The sequence below is a fragment of the Macadamia integrifolia genome, chromosome 12, assembly GCF_013358625.1.
Source record: "Macadamia integrifolia cultivar HAES 741 chromosome 12, SCU_Mint_v3, whole genome shotgun sequence".
In the NCBI taxonomy this organism is placed as follows: Eukaryota; Viridiplantae; Streptophyta; class Magnoliopsida; order Proteales; family Proteaceae; genus Macadamia; species Macadamia integrifolia.
Window position 1 is genome coordinate 13,001,056 of NC_056568.1, and position 15,885 is coordinate 13,016,940.

At 38.6% G+C, this 15,885-nt stretch overlaps 2 protein-coding genes across 7 annotated transcripts; both read left to right on the forward strand.

Annotated features, from left to right (window-relative positions):
* Nucleotides 1–596: 596 nt before the first annotated feature.
* Nucleotides 597–8,777, forward strand: LOC122057788. Of its 3 annotated transcripts, none has more exons than XM_042620051.1 (8): nucleotides 597–1,213; nucleotides 3,892–4,392; nucleotides 5,426–5,603; nucleotides 6,026–6,323; nucleotides 7,131–7,203; nucleotides 7,282–7,372; nucleotides 7,804–7,883; nucleotides 8,265–8,777. In XM_042620051.1, the coding sequence occupies exons 1-8, from the start codon at nucleotides 1,121–1,123 to the stop codon at nucleotides 8,463–8,465; spliced, it is 1,515 nt and encodes a 504-aa protein (XP_042475985.1). In that variant the 5' UTR covers nucleotides 597–1,120; the 3' UTR covers nucleotides 8,466–8,777. The 3 variants fall into 3 exon arrangements, with proteins under 3 accessions (XP_042475985.1, XP_042475984.1, XP_042475986.1); XM_042620050.1 differs by having other exon boundaries at nucleotides 599–1,213; nucleotides 3,835–4,392; XM_042620052.1 differs by lacking the exon at nucleotides 597–1,213 and adding an exon at nucleotides 1,415–1,562 and having other exon boundaries at nucleotides 3,835–4,392.
* Nucleotides 8,778–9,160: 383 nt separating this feature from the next.
* On the forward strand, nucleotides 9,161–15,229 carry LOC122057790 (yrdC domain-containing protein, mitochondrial). 4 transcript variants are annotated; one of them, XM_042620054.1, is made up of 5 exons: nucleotides 9,161–9,476; nucleotides 9,903–10,137; nucleotides 12,602–12,777; nucleotides 13,941–14,232; nucleotides 14,957–15,229. In XM_042620054.1, exons 1-5 carry the CDS (start codon nucleotides 9,410–9,412, stop codon nucleotides 15,018–15,020), a joined length of 834 nt encoding a protein of 277 aa, XP_042475988.1. In that variant the 5' UTR covers nucleotides 9,161–9,409; the 3' UTR covers nucleotides 15,021–15,229. The 4 variants fall into 4 exon arrangements, with proteins under 4 accessions (XP_042475988.1, XP_042475989.1, XP_042475990.1 ...); XM_042620055.1 differs by having other exon boundaries at nucleotides 9,162–9,637; XM_042620056.1 differs by having other exon boundaries at nucleotides 9,169–9,524.
* The last annotated feature ends 656 nt before the right edge of the window (nucleotides 15,230–15,885 follow it).

Here is a 15,885-nt window from a genome sequence, read left to right on the forward strand (position 1 = left end):
AAATGACAGGTACACTAGCTAGTTCTCTCTTTGTCTCTCACATACACACATGAAATGATCTTACTATGCTTTTATGTACAAACTGTTCTTTTGCATATTAGTGGTGCACTCTTTTATGTCGTTTAGAAAACCCTATTCTTTTATCTTTTTTGAAATAATGTTCTTTATCTAGTAGAGTGGCCAACGAGTGCTCATACGCACGGTTGAGGGTCAATAAAAATACAGAAGAAAACTTTAACAAATATATCATATTCTATTTCATGGGTGATAGGTTGGTCATTCTTGCCTTTTCTTAATGTGTCTGCAGAAGTCACTTGTTATCTTTTTTGAAATAATGTTCTGCCTTGTAGAATGATCAACGAGTGCTCATACGCATGGTTGAGGATCAATAAAAATACACAAAAAGCTTCAACAAAGATATCATATCCTATTTCATGGGGTGATAGGCTGGTCATTCGTGCCTTCTCTTAATGTGTCTGCAGAAGGTTACTTCCCCAAAGAAACTATTTTCCTAACCATTTCATTTGAGAGAGAGAGACAGAGTTCCCTGCCCTGCCCTGCCCTGCCCTGCCCTGCCGGCTTAGACCAACTTTTCCTTTTAGTTGGATAGAGAGACAGTAAAAAGAAAGATTCTGTTTATGACGAAGCCAAACCGACGTAAGCGTCAGCACAGGTGGGGGAGGGGGAGAGAGAAAGAGAGAGAGTAGAAGAATCGCAGTAGGCCTCGATCCACACGATCACACCAGCTTTTGTCTTAAATCCATTTAATAGGGACGGGAGTAAGAAGGGTCTGTGAGGGAGACCTTTAACTGTTTCGTTTCGTTTTCTTTCCTTTGTCCATACCAAGAACCAGAGTAAATTCGAGTCCAGATGCCTCCTCTTTCAATTTATTAATTCTTACACAGTCAACCCTCTTCGTTTCTTTCTTCGATCTTTCGTTTCCTGACTTCTGAAAATTTTGGATTTTCCGGAGCTTCTGCTGGTGCTCCCTGTTAGGAACCCATTCAAGCTATCTACTGTCTTTTTTTTTTCTGACAAGCTTCAAGCTATCTACTGTCAGAGCTAGTTTTCTGGGCCTTTTGAAGTTCTGGTTTTTCGCCCTTGCTGAGCCTGTGATGAAATGATGGAAACTGAAGGGGAATCCAATTCCCACGAGATGCACGAGGTGGGTTCATCTGACAAAACAGTTGTTCCACCTCCACCAAATTACAAGGTCTGTTTTCTTCTCTCCTTCTCTTGATTCTTCTTCTATCAGGAATTTGTTCGGCTCCCCACCATCTTTACCTTTCATGAAAAAAGTTTTTGTGAAGTAACAGTTAACTGCTTGCAGGAATCCTTTTTGATGGGCCCCTCTTAATTATGGTAATTGGGTATTAAAAAAGTGGATTTCCTTTTCCTCTGTTCCATTTTATGTTAATAAGCTATGTGCTTGTGCTCGCACTTGCGTGCTTATTTTTGATTCATCCATGACCATGCTTTAAAACTTGATCGGTCTAGAATCCCAGCAATAAGTTGGCGGCTCCCAGAAACTACAGCTACAGTGCTGCACCTTAAGTTTTCTGGTTACTAGTTACTACTTCCTTCGTCTTAATTTTGCAGAAATTTTGGCTATATGATATGAATATAGATAAATAATCCTTCTTTTTACGAGTATCATGAAATTTAGAACCCATTCTCTTTATATCATGTATTTCGTTTTTTGCATACCTCTACTTTTTCTTTTATCAAATAAAAAAAAGAGGGTTCCGTTTTCTTTCTCTGGAACCTGGATACTTTGATTTGGTTGGATTCCCATGTTTCATATCTGGTGGATGAGTTTTCTATTGAAATAGAAAAATTCCATTCATCTGGCTGCAATGATTAATGAGAGTATGAAGAATTGAAGTTATATCGAATTACTAGAGGTCTTGCATTTTAGCTATCACCACTGCTTCTTCGTCTTTTTTTTGGTGATGGATGCAAACAAAAATTCATCCAGATGTTTTTGAGGAAAAGTAAAAAGGGGGAAGCACTAGGAAAAGGCAACAGAAGCAGGAAGGCTAGTGTCCCCCCCAAACCAAAAAAAAAAAAAAGGCGAAGGTGAAATAAAAAAGAATGGAACAGAGAAAAGGAGAATGAGGGGTGATAGTATATTTTAACTTCTCTTTCTGTTAATATATTTATCACATAGGTTAACATGCTACGAGAAAAGGGTGTGAGCATAGTGGTGTATCTTAATATACATGATACCTGAAATATTATATGAAATGCGTAAATAGCCATCGCTATTTTTTTTTTCTGGAAATTCTAATAACTAGGATTACATTGAAACGTCTTAAAGTAACTGCTGGTTAGTGGCTATCAAAGTTTTGCTATCTTTGCACTTGATTCTTATGATTTTTGTTTTTATTAGAGATATTGCCTTGTTGGATTTTTTATTATTAGAGGAGCATCTCTATGAGAAAATACCTTCATATTTTAAGTATCCTATAGTGTCACTGCCTTTAATTCTTGAGAACTTTAGACTTGGGAATTCCGGTAATAACTTTGGAGCTACTAGAGGAAAATGTGATTCATCTGTGCCAAATGAAAGACCCACTAAGATTTCGAAATTCTACTGGCTTCTAAAGCAATTGATAGTATAGATCAGCTTGTCATATATCACTTCCCCATTTTATAATTAATAATAATAATTAAAAAAAAATCATTAACCTAAGTGACAAGAAGTTTAAGCGCACACTGGACAAGACTAAGAAAATTTGTGAGAAATTAGGTGTGGAAACGTGAGATGAACTCAATTCATGTGTTTCTGACGATGCAAGATTATGGTGAATAAGAAACTCTCAGATCCTCTCTTGCTTCTGAAATGCAGAATTTTTGGTTTAATATCAATAGTTCCATTAACAGTTATCTTGGGGGATCTAACTCTTTGAGAGACCTGTGTCAAGTTGGTAGATTTACATTCAGTCAACCTCAATGTTGTTGGAGACGAGCTTTGTTTACTTTTCCATGGCTAGGAGGGTGGAGGTGAGGGGGTCAGTTCTTGCTGTGTCAACTATAGAGATGGCAGATGGATCTGAAAAATCTGGAGTAGCTGTTGAATTATTCAACCCAACAGCTTAAGCTATTAGATGGATAGGCACAACTGGTATATGAAGTCATCCAATGCCCCAACGTTGGTCGCTGTGGGATTATTTCCAACACTACCTCTCATAGGTTGCCCCTCTTTTGGTGACCATACCTGGAAGAATCATTAACGTAGTGAGCCTGGTGGCTCTAATACCATGTTGAATTATTCAACTCAAAAGCTTAAGCTATTATGTGGAGAGGCCCGACTAGCATATGAAGTCATCCAGGGTCCCAGATTAGTCAATGTGTGATTATTCCCAACAGTAATTTTGACAGCTAGTCCGTCAAAGTTTTTCTACTTCACTATTTATGTATTGTCTGTCAAAGATTTTCTACAGCCTCTCCACAAAGCTGGGGTGAGGTTGTGTACATATGCCCCTCCCTAGACCTTACAATAGTGGGAGCCTTGTGCATTGGGTACGCCCTTTTTATAGTGTTAGGTTAGTTTGATGAGGGTAAGTTGGTGACAGCTTTAACTCTTTGCCTTGTGATTGAATGAAGTACTGAAAGTGTGAACTTATCTTTGGGCTCATAACAAATTAAAATAGCTCCTGCTGCTCAGCCTAGAGCCTTGAGCAATGTACATGGACATGCTGTAGGAGTCATTACCTTCTAGGTGGAATTGAAACAACATGCACGTTGTTCTTAGGAAGAATTATTGCAGTAGGTTAATGACTCTCTCAATTTTCCTTATTCACTAAAGCAAGCTCTACTCTTCTTTTGCAGGCTGATGTTTCAACTGGAATAACAGAGAATAAAGTAAGCTCTACTATTCTTTTGCAGGCTGATGTTTCAACTGGAATAACAGAGAAAACCCCTACTGTTCAACATTGGAAAAAGAAAAATCTCTTCTTGGAGATACCCTCAAGAACATTGGAGATCTCCTCTCGGGATTTTGTGAGAATAAATATGCCCCCAACACCAAGTCCTACTCCCACAAGGGTGAATCTTCCCCGAACACCAAGCCTTATTTCTGATAGAACAAACGAGTCCCCAGGTACCTCCTCATCTAGAGGAAGGTCATCTAGAAGAGGCATCCTACCACGAGTAAGCTTCAAGTACCGGAGTTCAACTACAGACATTGAGAAGGCAGGTGCCACAGCTCTAGGTACTCCATCAACGGGGCCTCAGGAGAAGCCCTTCTTTGTCTCAAGGCCCTTGTCCCTTACTAAGCTATTAACACCCAGGATGAAGAGACCATCATCCCTGCCTGTCACTCCAATTGCTCACTCAAACCCTGAATCTACACGTGGAGGAAGCGTTGTTGATCCCTTAAATTCAAATGTAAGTCTTTTACTCCTTTTTAACAAGAGAAAGTCTGAGATATATTTTAACCATTGTGTCGTTCACATAATAATAGCAGCACTAACTCAAGCGTCCCAAATAGTACCCAATACTGAATACATTACTTCTTGGTGGGAGCGTTCTTCTGGATGGACCTCTGGGTTGATGATCGCAACACCTCACTGTACTGCATATGTTGAATGGACCTTTAATCGAGCTTAGTTGTGAACACCTAAATAGTCCACTTAGTGTGTGCTCTGCTTCTTTTTACAGCCTCCCTTTTGGAATTTTAGGTAGATATAATATGCAGTCAGTTGATGCATCTCCTGGGTTCACATTTATATCAGTCTTTATATCCCAACCTCTAATATGTGGCATTTGAAATTAAAGCTTTTAACATTAAACCAGTTGTTTTGGGCATTAGTTTCAAATGTCTTTTCAAGCAAAATTGGTATTCTAGTTGGTATGAGAAGCAGTTGCAACCAAGCCTACTCCATCTTCGAACTCAAGCTATGATTTGTTATAACTGTTCCAAGGGTATCTTCCACATTGACATGAGGAGTTAATGAAGAAAAGTAGTTTTTGAAATCCCATATTCTTCATCTCGTTTCACTCGTAGAAAAATTTCCTTCTAAATCATGATCAATTTCCATATGCATAAGGGAATTGTATATGTACCAGTTACTGCATGCATATAGAAATTCTAGAAAGTTATGTGCTTGGATGAAGAATGAAAGACAATCTTGTAACAGCTGGATGCAATAGATGTATCTCATGCAATGATCTCAGGATCCTTCATTCAGTTGATTTCCCAGGCCAAATTGCTGTGATAGCAGTTTCCAGTGTGGGATAGACTAGGAGGAATGACTGGCTGCCTGGATGTCAATGGGTACCCACATCCTTGACATGTTTATTGAGTGTGGTAACGTATGAGGAGGATAACTTCCTTTTTTTGAACTTCATCCTTAAGTAATTCCCCTGCTAAACGTATCCGATTTAATGACTTATTCTTGCAATGTCCTTACTTTTACAGAAGAAGGGAGCCCAACGAAAGATGTCTCGTTCCCTCTCTGTCCCTGTGAACAACAAAGGAAGAAGCATAAAGCGAACAGAGTCCTTAGGTGGTGTGTTTCGTGTAATCCCATCGACTCCAAGAGTGACAGAAGGGAGCGCTGTCATGTCAAATGCAACAACACCCACAGGAGATGCTGGTATGTTCCTTCTCCTAATATCCTGCGTTACCAATGTTTGCATAGGGATTTTCGAAATGTCAATAGATCTTATTAACTGTGAATAATTTACGTAAGAAGTTGTTAATACTCCTTTTTTCTATGAGTTGAATGAGTAGGATATTAACTGCTAATGGAAATTCTCTGTAGAAACTGATCTTTCAAAAGTCTGTTGCCAGCCCGAGTATTTATTCTCTCTGTTAAAAGGGTAAATTGTGCGTATTAGAAAATGCTAACTCGTACTTAGTCCTCATCTACTTGCAGTAGTTCTTAGTCCTCTTTCTTGCTTGTGGAGAATGGGTTTTGATCTATACTCTGCATTTTCCAGCTTTTAGATGTACTTTTTCTCATTGTCTGAATGCTGAGATAACCAACCAAGGTCTCATCTTAGTCTCGTGGTTCAGAGAACAATGGTGCTGATGATGAAGATATTCCTGTAGAAGAGGCTGTGTGTAGAATTTGTTTGATTGAACTTGGTGAAGGACCTGATACCCTAAAGTTGGAATGTAGCTGCAAAGGTGAACTTGCACTGGCCCACCAAGAATGTGCTATAAAATGGTTCAGCATCAAGGGTAACAAAACTTGTGATGTTTGTAAGCAAGAGGTTCAGAACTTACCAGTCACCCTATTACGGATCCAAACTGTCCGTTCTCTTAATACAAATGTGAATAGATCTCGGCAGAGAGCAGTTTCTCAGTACAGGCAAGGACATTCATGTAGCTTATCCAGTTTCAACATTTATTTCTCATTATTAACATGTCAGACGATGTTTTATATGTGCATGACAGTTAGAAACTAGATACGCTACGAAAATTATAATTTAAAAGTTTGGTTGAGCGCTCAGCTTACTCTGGTAATAAACCTGTTCAGAACTTTTTTTGGGAAGGAGAGGGTGAGTGGTTTGAGATTAATGCTCTTTTTGGTGGGTTCTTTTACTTGATGAAGGACCGATCCTATTAGAAAAAGAATGGTACAGAATATAGTGAAATAAATTAAGGAAGACCAAGGGGGAAGGAAGCCCAACAGAATAAGAAATAGGAAAAACTAAAACTGTACAGGGTGTGACTCAGAGTACATGGATAATGAATGTCTTATAAGGACCTTGCTTGGCTAAGCCATCTTTGTAGAGTTGACTGAACAGGATATCCATGAGAAACAATTAGTTTTTATAGACTCAAGGAAGTCCCAGTACCCAGTTGATGTCAACTACCTGATGAGGTGATAACGATACAACCAATCAAGGTCCACCAAATCCTTTCACCCAAGAAAGGGGCCAACCTGACCAAATAGAAGTGCTTCATCTCTGCTTTGTCTCATTTTTGTTTGGACCCAAGTGAATCTAAATAAAAAACTCCAAGCAATCCCCTCCCCCCAGGTGGAGGAAATTATTTTTGTGAAAATGTTCAAGCTTAATGATATGAATCACTTTTCTGTCACTTGATTTTAAATATCAGTCCGATTTGTTAGCTTTTACGGAATTGCCTCAAACTTTATATTCAAATTTTACAGAGTATGGCAGGATGTGCCTGTTGTTGTCATCGTTAGTATGCTTGCCTACTTCTGTTTTCTGGAGCAGCTTCTGGTAAGTTTATGAACTTCCATATGCATCTCCTTATAATCTTCACCATTTCTTCTTGGTAACATTTTTGTCGCTGGACAGGTCACCAAAATGGGTACTAGTGCAATTGCCATGTCCTTGCCATTTTCCTGCATACTCGGTCTTCTTGCATCCATGACATCATCAACCATGGGTAATCTGGCTATGATCCCTTAAAAAGTACTTTAAGTTGGCCGTGTCTTTATTAAGAATCTAAAAGAATGAACTATCAGAGGACATGCATGTGGTGGCAAAAGGGCAGATTCCATGGGTTCATTTTACAAGATTTGCAGGCTCAAAAATCAATCCAATCCAATCCAATAATTGCTAGTTCATAACCATCCAATATCATTGATGATGTTATGGTCATCCGGTAAGTTGAGTTTTGGCCCAAGGGAAGTAGATGAACCAATTGAGTGGGGTCTGTCAACTTTCAGTCAACCCATGCACATACACTGCAGTACTGCACATCCTGTTGTTCCTATTATAATGGATTTTTTTTGTCCATACTTGTCAACGATGCCTTGTCCTCAATAATCTGCCCCTTTTCAATGTTTATTAACTTTTTCCTTAATTGAATGTTAGTGAGGAGAAGATTTGTTTGGGTTTACGCATCAGTTCAATTTGCGCTGGTTGTTCTCTTTGCTCATATTTTCTACTCATTGGTAAGATGACATTCTCTTTATTTGATACGCAGCATTTAGTGCTTGTTGAGATGAGTCAAAGCTAGGCTAAGGCTACTGAGGTCATTATCAGTGAAACCATAGTAGTCACTGCAAAATCTTTCCAAATGAACCATTAATCAGGCATTTCTGAACTAAGCTAAAGATTGCTGAACAGCAAAAGACACATTCTGCATTCTTTAGCTTTACTGAAACCTCACTTTGTCTGACTTAAGTTTTATCCACTATTCTCCCAGCTGTCTGTCCAGGTCCTTGGAAGACTTTTAGTTTGAATGCCATTCATCATTAACATAAATACATTTAGTAGAAAAGTGATCCATCCAATATAATTTGTTTTCTTTGTTGCTTGTATGGGATCTGCAGCTTCATGTGCAAGCCGTTCTATCCATTCTCCTCTCCACCTTTGCTGGTTTTGGTGTTGCAATGAGTGGTAATTCTATTATTGTTGAGTTCTTGAGATGGAGGAGTCGTTGGCACGCTAGGGCAGCTTTTCGACGTGGCTCTCAAGAAGTTCATCCACCCGAGCCTGAACCCAACCGGCTCCAAAATGAACCCGGAAATTAAGAGGACTCACAAGGGAGCTGAATCAATATTGTTGTGGTGGCTAAGTCCAAAAGCTCTGGCCTGTACAGAAAAGTAATAAATCTCTGGGTCATAAACAACATTAAGTGTTTATGTATCTCCATTTCTGTATTATTTGTTACCTTTTTAGTCATTAGAAAAATGAAATGGGTTTCAGTGGTTTTGTACGACTAGTTGAGAATAGAATGGAATTGAAAGAATTTACAAAATGATCTAGTCCCTCCTATTATGTAAAACAACATATGGGTTCCATTGTGTTTTTTATGGAATTCTGAAAAGAACTGTTCAATCTGAGTATTGTGAAAGGGTAGAAATGCAGACACTTGAACATGTAAAACACTCTATTTTGATTCAAAGTGTAGTGAGGTTTCATGAAAATGGTGGTGAAGAAAGCTGAACTTAGAAATTGGGTTTTAGTGCATGATATCAGCACAGGTATTGGTTGCTACCAATATCGATATCGATACAGATCGTCCGTATCAGAGTTGATCGGACCATTTTGCCCCTTAAAACACCGATACAGGATTTTCTGGACCATTTTGCCCTCCGCTATTCTTATACCACCGATACGTAACACTTATACGACATCCGATACCAAAGGGTAAAACCGTGAATTGAAGTTTGATGTAGGGGGAATAATAGTGACGGTCAGATGGTGGCTTTATTTTCTTCCACACATAGAGGAAAACTCTCCTAGATATATATTCTCAAACAGGTCTTGGACATAGAATCGAGGCCAGTGGGGCGACGAGAGAGTAAAGAGTTGCTCGTCTGATTACATTTACACAATGGCGTAGCACCCTAGCACGTACTAGGGTTTTGGAAGAGGCCCAGGGAAGACACAACACTAGAAACTGGGGAATCTTTTCTTTTGCTAATAGAACAGTTCCCGCCATCAGATTTCTTTAAAGTTTTGAAGACGACAGATGAACTTTCCCGCGAAATTCGCAGAAAGATTGTCCCTTGATTTTGCGCTCTGTCCATCTCTCGAAGGTGCTCTTTAGGATACTGTCAGTTCTTTTCCTATATCTCTCTCTGTAGGTACGTGTGTGTGCGTGTGTCCGCGCGACTGCGCCTGCCTCAATAGATTGTAGAAAGTCGTTTCTTCTCTGCTCCTGTTTTGATGTTTTCGCTGCTTCCAAACCCATGTAATGGTATTCTATTTCTCCCTGCGGCTTGCGCTGAACTCTGTGACCAATTGGGTGTTTCTCCTGTCTATTTTCTCGGTTTATTCAGCCCGTAAATTTTATTCTTGGTTTTTATCTGAATTTTCCCGTGTTGATTGTCTGTCTTCCTGCTCGTCTCGTTTTCTCTTGCTTACTTCGTTGATTTTCTGTTAAATCAATTTGATATCACTGTTCTGTTGCTTTTCGGTTAGCTGAAGAACATTCTCATGCCAGTTATTTGATTTTTTGTCAGGTCCGGCCAAGTTGGGTTTTTTCAAATTGCTACACCAAAAGAGTAGACTGGTAGGAGGTTTCTCTTATAAAATGGCTTGTGGTTTGAATAAATGCGACTTGGGCCTAGAGAGAAAGACGGGGGTTGTTCTTCCAGCCAACGAAGCCTATGCTGAGGAGGCCATTGCTGCTATCAGATTTGACAAAGTTGTTGCAGTGCCAACCGATACGCTCTATGGATTTGCTTGTGACGCCTGGTAAATTATGAGACCTTTTCTTTTAATGGGTTTTGAAACTTCCCAGTGAATTTCTAATCTTTTGCTGGTTCAAGTATAAGTTTGTTATCTAGATATGATGATTTGACCATAAGTTTTAAAGAACCAGTTTGGAAGGGCATTCAAGTTACTTCTGTGAATTTCAAAAACACTAGAAAACAACCATTTGGTTGAATGGCAAAGAAATATTGGTTTCTGACCTAAGAGGTAACATCTGTTTTCTATTTTCAGAATGTTATGAACTCAATTTACAATCAGAATCTATAACCTTGCATTGGCCTGAAGTTGCTAAACAAAGCTTTTCCTTAAGCTTAATGTTTTAGTTACAATTGTTAGTGCTATTTAGTAATTGCGAAGAATTCATTTAAGGGGCTCGCTTTGGTAAGTTCATCAAAGTGGCCCACCCTCATTGTGCCATGTGGAATGATGGCATGGAAAATCTGATCATTGGTTTGATAGTACATGGTCTGAATTAGCCACATTTGCACCCAAAAAAAAAAAAAAATCCACGTGTTTATCCACAAAAAGAAAAAAAAAAAATATATAGCCACTTGTCAACTTTCAAAGCCTAATTCAATTAAATACCCTCTCATGTATTGGCTGCATCCCCATGTATGTCCACGAATGCCTACGGTACTCAAACTACTATTGTGCACTCTCCCATGGTCTAAATTCTCAAACCACTACTCTACCACTTGGCAACTCTTTTTGGGCTGAAATTTAGATGTGAGCTGGGGATTTTGGGGTCTAAGATCTACCTGTCCACAAAATTTGGGTCCCATTTGATCTGCCACGTCATGTTTTAAAAAGTTATCCATATTATCCTTGCAAGTATTTGAAGAATTTATGTATCTTGTCATTTGGAGAAGACTAATTTAAGTTTTTTTTACATTTCCTTTGGTTTGAGAATGCCTCGTTCAATCTCAAAGGTTAAGGTGGATTTTAACTAGTTGGCTACTTAGCTTATCTTAACTGAATTTAGGAGTTGATATTTTGAGTATATTACTGGAACAACAGATGTATATTCTTACAAGGGTATTTGGAGGCACATGTATCTGATGTAGTCTGATATTCAACTCTCGGATTTCACAAAAAGAAACAAATTACAACTATAAAGAAAACTTCCTACCGAAGAGAAGTCATAACTCCTAACTAACCCAAACAACTGAAAAAAAAAAAACCTACTTAAACAGATAAGGAAACCCCTTCCAGCCACAGGCTGCCTTTTGGAAGATTCCCTAACTAAACAACTCTGAAAGAAAGAAACCAAACAGAAAGAGGAAAAACTTTTCTAGTCGTTGGCTGATGGTTGACTTGGAGTGTCCTAATCTATCTTACCAACTCAATTAATAAAGCAGAAAACTAACCTAAAAGGCTGGACGGACCATAGTTAGCGAAATTGGGAGTGGGAAAAAAGCAGAAATGGACGGCACGGATTTTAAAAAGCAAAATACTCCGAATGGTACAGGTTTTAAACATGTAGATTTAAAAAATAAGGGGACCAAAATAAGGTAGTATACTAATATAATTGAAGAATTATTGCTTGAATATCTGCATCTAATTTTCAAAGCAACTCTAACATTAATGCCTTGGCTATGGTGTTTTTCATTGTTGTCAACACAACCAACACAGTCCTGGAGTGATGAATGTTCAGTTGCAGTTGGAAATCATCGCTTTAAAAACCCTTTGCAGCAGATGCATTGGTTTAGGTCAATTTCAGGATCCATGCATTGAACCTGAGTTGAAGGTGATATCATGAGAAATGTAACCCTTCAAGTCAGCTTTACGGTGGTGAAAGAATCAGGTTGATCAGAATTCAGGAGAGACAGATATGATTAGTTAAGTAAGCCATTGTGTTCAACAAGTCCAAAGTATTAAAAAACTCCAAAAATGTAAAATAAAATTGAAACGTGTTTTAAACAGCTTTAAAACAGAAATTTTGGCTGTTTGCCCTTTTTTTCCGTATTGTTGGGAAACAAATGGCAAAACGTGTTTAAAACGGTAAAAAATGGGGACACTTAAACACATTTTTTTGCTAACAGAGGTCCTAACCCAGCCCCACTATTACAATTTATAACTAGAGAAATAAACTCCAACAACTTGGACTGAGGGTAAGGTTCCTGATAATCAGGAAACCTGGAATCGCAAGCTGTAAAACTCTTCCAAACTGGGCCCCATGAGTCTTGGTTTCCAGGATTAGTTTTTTCTTGAACAACACGCTGATTTTAGAACTGAAGCTGAACCAGAAATTGGATTAAAGGTGAGCCAAGACCAACTGCTAGAGCTTTTCTGCAGTAGTATCTCTACTCCATTAATGGAATACATAGACCATTTTCAATGTTTGATATGCACTTATTGGGCATTTCTCATGTGGAATTGTAGGTAAGTATTGCTGTTTTTGTCTGCAGTACTTCACTTTAATATAATTTTTGTGGTGTTACTACAGTTCTACAGAAGCAGTGAACAGAATATATGAAATCAAAGGACGTAAGCAGACAAGCCCTCTAGCAATTTCTGTCGGGGATGTACAAGACATAAGCCGTTTTGCTGTCATTGAGCATTTGCCTCATGGGTTGCTTGACGATCTCCTTCCTGGACCAGTGACTGTTGTGCTAAGGCGAGGTCTGCAACGTGTAAGCTTATTTTCTTTTCAAAAGGAAAAGGAAAATATTTTATTACCGAGTGGATATTTGGTACATTTCCCCTAAATTATAATTAGTGATCATACGAAAATGCATGGGATGCTGGTGATCTATTCTAGGAATGTAAATAGATGGGCAAAAAAACAGGTTTCATCTTGATTTGTATCTATTTATTTGGATATTTATCCAGATACTGAACATCAGATATGAATTTGAATATATCTTCGTTAATTTTAGCAATTAAATAGAGTTCAGTTTTCTGAAATAAGCTGCTGTGGATTCAGTAGCATACCTGGTGGATTCTGGGTGAGGCTTAGGTGGATTCGTAGCCGGTTATCTTCCCGTCTTTTTATCTATTCTTCTATCTATGCTGATATCATAGATTCAGGTCAGCGGTTGTGCTGTTCTCTGCTATTTCTAGTTGCTTGTTCTACAATATTCTGTTGGATTGAGTTAAGCTTCTGTAATTTCAGATCTCAGTCTATTGGAAGTTCTGTTCTTGATTTCTGATTCTATTATTCGATTACTGCAGATTGAATTCTGTTTAATTGATTTCCTCATAGCACTAGGTCTTTTTTAGAACTCACAGTCTAGTGGTCAGATTCTGATAAAACTTGCAGACCTCTTCTGTAAACAGAGCCAGATCCATTGACAGAAGTTCGAACCCATTCTGATATGTTTAGCCTCTTTGCTGAGATTTCTCTGTTTCTGTCCTATATTTCTCAACCCTGCAATGATGTTTTTCTTATCTTCTATTAAAGTTATTCTGTGAGGAGATTAGAATCCCATCAAGAAGTAGTTTCTTGGGCTGTCTCTGATGATCTATTTAAATGTGTCTGAGTGGATCTCCTACATTTCGGTTGGAGACCTTTATGGTTTCCAGGGATTAGGTGATAGGGTTAAACCAGTGTGGCAGCCACCTCTTTACGAAAATTGCTAAACTGAATCTTGGATAGAGTTCCTCGGGAAATTTAGTCCCATCTGGAACTGGTGGCGTGATTTGGTTGGGGAATGCAACTGCAGATGGAGCTTATTTGGGACCAATTAGGGAAGGGAATTCTAATCAGGCTGACTTGCTAAATGTGCTGTATTCTCAGTTAATTGGTTTGAATGAGTGATTCTATTAATTTATTTTCTTTTCAGGCGATTCTAGTATTCTTGAGAAGTCCTTGAATCCAGGATTGGATAGTATTGGTGTCAGAGTGCCAGGCTCCAACTTTATTCGGTCCATCGCACGTGGTTCTGGAAGTGCTCTGGCCCTTACAAGTGCAAACCGAAGTGGGCAGCCTAGCAGTGTGTGCATTAAAGATTTTCAAGACCTTTGGGAGTACTGTGTCTATGTTTTCGATGGTGGTCTGCTCCCTTCAGGACGTTCTGGATCAACAGTTGTGGATCTCACCAACATAGGAAAGTACAAGATCCTTAGACCCGGGAGGTAAAATCTTGAAGTCACTTGTTTTCCCGTAGGTTGATTGGCTACTGTTTATTTATCGTCTGCGATGAAATAACAAGGTTTAAAATCTTAAAGCATGAAGTGGTTCTCAACGGGGTCAGTGTTCAGGTGGACTTGATGCTTAATTGGATTTTGTATCATTCCAAGTTTTCTATCATATTTTTCTCTAGTTGGTTCTGTCATAGCAAAATTTCTCCTGTAACTCCCATCTCACAGTCAATTCTATTTGGTATGCTTTTCTTGAAGTACTTGGTATCACCTCGTTTCCTTTACCAGCTTTGTGAGTCTTTGAGCTTGAGACTGAAGGTTTGAAGACTTGAATTTGGTCGTGCATTATTGGCTTTCTGTTTTCTTATCTTCTGGATCTAATGCACAATGGAAGAACTGTAATTAACTTTTGGTCATAGCTTGTTTCTTGGACTTGGATTGGAAATTGCTCAAGGACCTTGCCCCTCAGCATCTTGCCTTGTTAAGCTTCTGAGCCGCTCTAGCCTAGCCTTCTGAAGAACAAACTTGGTTGGATAAATTAAGAGTTCATAATTGTTATTACTACTCAGGACAAACCATTCAACTGTTCTTTCTTGTTTATAGCCACGCCAATCCAACAAATGTTAATTAACTTCAGCAAAATGCAATGGATAAGACGGCCAATGTTTTTGGATGCCTGGGACTTCATATTTATAATGTACTTTCGTTGTGTTTGCAGTGCCATGGAAGAGACTGTAGCAGTTCTCAAGAGATATTCCATAGAAGAAGCAACAGCAACTTGAAAGAGGCCACTTCAGAATAATACAGTAGTTTACCTTATCTTTCACTAAGATACAAAGGCTGAGATATTGCGTGGATGATGCAATAATTGGCAGACATGCTTCGCTGAATGATTTTATCTCATTTAAACAAGCAGCTTTGTACTGATTGTATCTCTGTTGTACCAAACAATAATATGCTCACATGAGAAAAGGGGAATATGTTTTTGATATTTTTTTCTTGGGGAGGGGTGGGGGTGTGGAGACCCAAGTAAGGTTTGTGTTCTTCAACCATCAGCTCCAAATTATTTTAGTACAAAGTACAAACCATCTGATGACAAATTATGGGACTTCTGTCTGAATGACCTTTGGATAGAAATTACATGGATTTGATTCATCAAATCAGTAGTTATCTGTAATTCCTCTTGTATTGGGCACAGTAGTTCTCAATTCTTAGTTTGTTATAAACAGCCAAAAGGATAATTTATTGTATAAAAAAGAGCAACATAGTGGACGAGGCTTCCGCTACTCTGGGAGGGGCAAATATGTATACAACCTTATCTCTTGCTTCATGAGGTTGTTTCCAAGTTTTAAACTTGTGACCAACATATTGTAAATAGTATAACTTAACTGTCGTGCCACAGGCTTGCCGAAGTAATTCATTGTATTTGGTAATATGTTGAGAGGATCATTCATTAATAGTGAAGAGAGAATCTCTTCATCAACCCTTTTTTTAGTTGTCAAGTGGGACTTGGGAGGACCTTTGTCTAGTAGGCGCAAAGTAATTTGTGAGGAGAGAAAGTTAGTTGGTTCATGGTGATTTATCTTGTTTTTAGGTTCAGATTTCATGGTTTAAAGTTGGAAAGTTTGGAAAATGGAAGCAAGACTC

Bases quoted from the DNA above. Each gene is read 5' to 3' on its own strand.
- LOC122057790 (XM_042620054.1), top strand. From the start codon at position 9,410: ATGAACTTTCCCGCGAAATTCGCAGAAAGATTGTCCCTTGATTTTGCG. The intron at 10,138-12,601 runs GTAAATTATGAG...GTGTTACTACAG, and splicing joins GGATTTGCTTGTGACGCCTG to TTCTACAGAAGCAGTGAACA. The intron at 12,778-13,940 runs GTCTGCAACGTG...TTTTCTTTTCAG, and splicing joins GACTGTTGTGCTAAGGCGAG to GCGATTCTAGTATTCTTGAG.
- LOC122057788 (XM_042620050.1), top strand. From the start codon at position 1,121: ATGATGGAAACTGAAGGGGAATCCAATTCCCACGAGATGCACGAGGTG. The intron at 6,324-7,130 runs GCAAGGACATTC...CAAATTTTACAG, and splicing joins AGAGCAGTTTCTCAGTACAG to AGTATGGCAGGATGTGCCTG. The intron at 7,204-7,281 runs GTAAGTTTATGA...GTCGCTGGACAG, and splicing joins GTTTTCTGGAGCAGCTTCTG to GTCACCAAAATGGGTACTAG.